This window comes from Microtus oregoni, unplaced genomic scaffold (assembly GCF_018167655.1).
Source record: "Microtus oregoni isolate MIOR12 unplaced genomic scaffold, Mior012 000072F_ref0000427, whole genome shotgun sequence".
Classification (NCBI taxonomy): domain Eukaryota; kingdom Metazoa; phylum Chordata; class Mammalia; order Rodentia; family Cricetidae; genus Microtus; species Microtus oregoni.
The window spans coordinates 2,889,487-2,895,576 of NW_024543979.1; the positions used below are offsets into that span (position 1 = coordinate 2,889,487).

General features: G+C 41.5%; 1 protein-coding gene across 1 annotated transcript; it reads right to left on the minus strand.

Annotated features, from left to right (window-relative positions):
- Positions 1-5,053: 5,053 nt before the first annotated feature.
- Positions 5,054-5,592, minus strand: LOC121440995 (40S ribosomal protein S14-like). The gene has a single exon (XM_041642107.1). The coding sequence runs from the start codon at positions 5,566-5,568 to the stop codon at positions 5,113-5,115; it is 456 nt and encodes a 151-aa protein (XP_041498041.1). The 5' UTR covers positions 5,569-5,592; the 3' UTR covers positions 5,054-5,112.
- Between the last annotated feature and the right edge of the window lie 498 nt (positions 5,593-6,090).

Below are 6,090 nucleotides of genomic sequence, written 5' to 3' on the forward strand. Positions count from 1 at the left end.
CTTGAGTTCTTTGTATATTTTGGAGATCAGACCTCTGTCTGATGTGGGGTTGGTGATGATCTTTTCCCATTCTGTTGGCTGTCATTTTGTCTTGTTGACCGTGTCCTTTGCTTTACAGAAGCTTTTCCATTTCAGGACGTCCCACTTATTAATTGTTACTCTCAGTGTCTGTGGTTAGCAAATGAAATTTCTTTCTATTTCTGGGACAGTGATGAAAATGAAACTTTTAAAAATCGTTTTTATACATTTTTCTCTGCTTCCTTCCTTCCTCCCCTCTCTCCTTCTATCCTCCCCCATGATCTCCATGCTCCCAATTTTCTCAGGAGATCGTTTCTTTGAAAATGGAGCATTTTTACTGAGGAAGAGAAAGAAATCATTTGTAGTCCTTTCTGGGTTTCTTTCCACCCAGCTTTGGGTTACAATGTTTATGTTGGTGGTTGCCTGCATCTTTAATATGTAATTTTTCATGGCATAACTTCCCCCATAATGTATAACTTGCCATTTTAACCTCATTAAGCAGACTGTTTCCACAGATGGTTTAGTGACATCAACTAGACATCTTTGAGTGACCTTGAAAGAAGTTTCTTCTTTTTATTTGATTACCTTTACTTTGATAGCACACACTTTATTTTATATTAATTATAATAAAACACAATAGAAACAGATTATTTTCTTTAGGATTCCAGAGAGCATATATTTATCTAGTGTTATTTCTTCATGGTTTTACACCCTATGTACATAGACATATTGTATTAATCTTTTGATAAATGAGGTCAGACTTGTTAAATAGTGAAAAACTGAAAAGTATTTTTTTTCCCAATCCATCTGCTTTACTTGTATGTTCTGGAGTGACCCACGGAGAGCTCACAGAGCTTTCAAAGAACGCCAGTAGGAGAGCCCACACTTGTCCTTTGGAACCTGTTTCTTTAAAATGATGTTTGAATGTTGTTTTTATACTTGTTTTATCATAGGAGTGCCTTTCCATACTGCTAGTGTAGTTTTCCTTCATTTTCATGGCTAGATTCATACACAGCATGATTACATATCATTCTGTATTTTATTCCTCCTTTTATGGTATATTACTAATTGCAGGAGGCAGGTTATGGTTCTGTGCTGTTCTCTGTGGAGTGGTGAGAGTTACCTCATGTGGCACACAGCCTTGGCAGGTGTTACAAGCCTCGTGATCTGGAGGAGGCAGGGTTCTCTGTGAAGATCTTGGAGCAGAAAGTGGGACATTGGCTCCAGATGGAGTAATAGCTCCATCATTGACAGTTTTACAAAGGATTTGTCGAAGCTGGAGAAACTGGGTTAGAAGAGAGGCCGGAGTAGGATTCAAGTGGGAAGTTGGCTAGGCAGTCGCCATGACAAACCGGCAAGGGAATCTAAACCCGTATTTCAGGAAAAAATTCATATTTGGCTGCTTATAATCTTAAGAGGAAAAGGCCGCTAAAGGGCCAGGTGAGGATGGAACATTGGTCTTGGTAGACTGGACATAATGATGGACTGGGAATGGTTCAAGGTCATGTACACTGTGGTGGCAGAGAAAACAGCTATATAATTGTGTCTGTCAGGAAAGTACGCAAGAAAGAGAGAAAGGAAGGATGAAGGAAGGAAGGAAGAAAAGAAGGAATAAAGAAGAAAGAAAGAAAAAGGGAAGTACACAAATTCATATACACCAAGAGGGGAATTTAAACACCAGAGAAAGGAGACCTCAGTGCCCCTCTCTGTGTTTTAGAATATCAGTCTGGCATTTCTAATTCTGCTAATGTCACACAAGTATATCCTGTTTGGGGTTGTATGCCTAATCTGTAGCCAACCTGAAAACAACTTACCACATAAGATTTCCGCATGTTAAAGGATGATATTTAATTTTAAAAGGTCACATCAAGGTCTGATGTTCTTAGATATTTATACTTCTCCTTTATTTCCCAGTGAAGAAAGGGAGACCTACTCAATGGTGGACTATTTTTTAGTGCACATGTTTCATGTAGACTGTTTCTTTCTATCAGGAACTGATAAACTTGTCAGAAGGGAAAGTCAGAAGGCTGTTATTCACTAGAAAAGGGAAGAGAGAGCAAGGTATAAAGCAAGGGTAGCTTGGTCCTTCCTCCCTCTGGGCATATCCATCTTCTATAATGTATGGCAGGACATAAGCCCGGGCTGGAGAAGGTGTCTGGACCTTGAGATCAAAGCACACTTCAAGCGTGATGCTGAAAAGCCAACATTAACAGGTTTCCTGCGATGATAATGAACCACTCCTGCTTAGATGAGGTTTCTGTCTGGGATGAGGAGGGTGCAGAGCTGGGGGCCAAAGATGATCAGGCTACAATAAAAGCCCATATTTTAGTATTGCAGGAGACACAGGCAATCAAGTGAAATGAAGGACATTTTCACAAAGAGGACGAAGACCCAACGGTCGGGGGCAGGAGCACAGGAAATGTCCCTCGTCCTGTTGCTAGGATGATCAGGATCTTCTCAGAATTTAGGTCAATAAGAAGGAGAATCTTAAAAAGTCTGTCCCAAGATTATACTCCCAAAAGAGGAATCTGAAATTGTCTCAGTGGGGACAGATGCAAGGAGCCAGGGAGAGCAATGTGGGCTGTGCCAACAGGATGAATGAAGCTGCTGACTGGTTTACTAGTCCATCTCGAAAATTCCCCAGGAATGAATGACAAACCTAACAGCCTGGAGTTTTTTCTCTGAGATCATAGGGCACTAGAAGAGAAAGGGACCTCTGCTTGAGGATTTGATTATACCAAGGAGAAGTGGACACAGCTCCCGAACCTGCCCTCTCAGGCGCCATTGGTAAATTTTCTTGATTTGTATTTATTCTCTGACAGCCTCATGGAAGAAAAATGTTTACAAGCTAAAGATCACTGGAAGCAAAACTTTTATCATGTTTTTTATTCAGACGAATAAAGGGCCTGATAACGTTTTTGACTTTTTTGCTCTGGAACAGCTCAGAAGTTCGTTTATGAAAACTCTTCAGGAAGCGTTAATCCCTTGAGAGTCAGACCGAGACATGCTGAGAAGAATGTGATCTGGATTCCAGTTGCCAGGGGAACATAATGCTCAGAGGCAAACCAGCACAAACCTGCTTTTGTGGTTTAATATCCCTAGATGCTTTCTGTATACCTTTACCTCTTCTTCTGACTTTAGCCCCTCCCACTGAGACCCTGACTGGCTAGCAGCCCCTCTAGGACTCTGCAACAGGAACTGAGAAGCAAACCCATTACAGTCAAGGATGTTGTTTACAAAGAACACAATCTGACCGTTGAGAGCTGCAGCTTTACAAATACTTCTACAAAAGAAAAGAATCCTTGGACTAAACACAGCTATGGATTCAAGGATCACTCATGGCAACACAATAGAAAGACAGCGTCCACAGAGCAACTCAAGAAACTTTTGGAGAGTACTCTCAACTGAAGCACCAATCTGCACAATGTAAGCTTGAAGAGCGGAGTTCAACAGGGACCTAAATGGGGGCGTCTTAGTTGGTAGGAGAGCCCTGCCGAGCTTAGTGCAGTTCTCTAGCCCACATTCCCTAAAGCATAGAAACCCAGTCCCCGCTGGTATAACAGCTGCGCTCGGCTCTCCACCACTCACCTGCACACCCAGGAAAGGAATAAATTTTCTTAAAATCAGAGCCAAATGAGTCACATGTGGTTTCGCCAGCCCAGTGGCTTACTGACAGCTTTGCACATGGATTATACTCACGGGCTAGCTGGGCGGCTTCTGTCTATAAACTTGGGGTTTGGAAATTAAACATAAAAAAAAAAAGATTGTGAAGTTACAATGTGATTTTTAGGACTGAGTCATCCCTCATCTCCCCGTGTCCCTTCTCCATCTCTCTGCTAACCACGGCAGCTGTAGGCCTTTGAGATCTGACGGGGAATATGCACATGGCTATAGTTGACCCTGAGGTCAAGCATGTGGCTCAGGGTTTGAACTTGTTGACATTGTGCTGGTGTCCTTTTCCTCACTCCTCCTCCTCAGTCCTTGAAGATCGAGTTTCAGTTACTGATGGCTGGTGATTTTCTGTCCAGTCTTAGACCAAAGAACACAAGCCAAACTTTTAATAAAGATGTAAAATGGACCCATTTAGGAGGGAAATTTGGATCTACCAATCTACTACAGGAGATTACATATGTCTTTTTAGAAATTGTCTTTTAAAACGGTTTATATTTTATTATTTACTCATGTCTGTGTGTGTGCACCAAGGAAGGCTGGAAGAGGACATCAGATTCTCTGGAGTGCTAGTTCTAGAAACTGTAATCTACCAGATGTAGGTACTGAGAACTCAACACTAGAAACCTGTGATCTACCAGATGTAGGTGCTGAGAACTGAACACTAGGAACCTGTGATCTACCAGATGTAGGTGCTGAGAACTGAACGCTAGGAAGCTGTGATCTACCAGATGTAGGTGCTGAGAACTCAACACTAGGAACCTGTGATCTACCAGATGTAGGTGCTGAGAACTGAATGCTGATGCTCAGAGAGCTGCAAGCACTTAGAACCCCTGAGCCATTTCTCGAGCACTTGCATACTTTCTTATGGTTTTTATTGTACATGTACTAGTCAAACTTATACCGTTAGTATAGTGACTTACTTGGCCTCAGAGCAAGATGTGATTATAAAAACAGACTTACTTTAAAAGTTATTTTGGTATATTTAAGTAGGACTGTGTACATTTTGACATTCATAAATCAGTTGTGCTTTTTCCAGGGTACATTTCTAGCTTCTTTATCAAAATATCAGGTGTCTATAGGTATGTGGATTTATGTCTAGGTGTTTAATTCAATTCAATTGATCAACGTGTCTGTTTTTATGCCAACACCTTGCTGTCTTTATTACTATACCTCTGTAGTACAACTTGAGATGGAATATGGTGATATTTCTAGCACTTCTTTTACTTTTCAGGATTGTTTTAGTTTTTCTGGGATTTTATGTTTCCATATGAAGCTGAAAGTTATCCTTTCAAGATCTGTACTGTAGGTTTGATGGGAATTGTACTGAATCTGCAGATTGCTTTGGTGGGATGGACAGTTTCACTTTTTTTTTTTGCTGATACAAAGCAATTTATTAACAGAAAATAATTTGAGAAGTCCTGTTCACAGACGGTGACCATGATGACCTCCCTTCCTTCGGGTGCTGTCAGAGGGAATGGGGGTGACATCCTCAATCTGCCCAATCTTCATGCCTGAGTGAGCAAGAGCTCTGAGGGCCGACTGGGCTCCAGGTCCAGGGGTCTTGGTCCTGTTTCCTCTTGTGGCGCGGAGTTTGATATGCAGGGCAGTGATGCCCAGCTCCTTGCACCTCTGGGCCACATCCTGGGCAGCCAACATGGCTGTATAGGGACAGGACTCGTCTCTGTCAGCCTTGACCTTCATTCCACCAGTCACCTGGCAGATGGTTTCCTTGCCAGAAAGATCGGTAACATGGACAAAGGTGTCATTGAAGGACGCAAAAATGTGGCAGACGCCAAATACATTCTCTCCTTCAGCCACGTGAGGCCCAAGGCTGATGACTTGTTCTTCCTTCTTTTCCTTCCCCTTGCGAGGTGCCATCTCTGAACGTCGTCTCCCGACAGTTTCACTTTTTAATCCTACTGACCCATTAGCATGGAAGATATTTCCACTTGATATCTTCTTCAATTCTGTCTTCAATGTCCTAACATTTTTAGTGATACAAGTTTTTCATTTGCTTGGTTAGAGTTATCTCAAGATACTTAACATTTTTTTGAGGCTATTGTAAATGTTGTTGTTTCCCTGGTTTCTTTTTCTGTTTGTCATTTGTTTATAGGAAAACTACTGATTTTGTGAGTTATTTTTTAATCCAGCTACTTCGCTTCAAGTGTATATTGGCTGGGGGAGTTTCTCAGATGAATTTCTAAAGTCACTTATATAGGTGAACATACCATCTGCAAATAAAGGTGCTTGGACATCTCCCCTTCTTATTTGCATCTCTTTGATATCCTACAATTTTCTTACTGCTCTAGCTAAGCCTTCAAGTACTGTATTGAATAGGTATGGAGAGAGTGGACAATCTTGTTTCAAATTTTAGTGGAAATTCTTGGAGTTTCTTTACAT

Excerpts from the sequence above, each read along its gene's own strand:
- LOC121440995 (XM_041642107.1), bottom strand. The coding sequence starts at position 5,568 with ATGGCACCTCGCAAGGGGAAGGAAAAGAAGGAAGAACAAGTCATCAGC.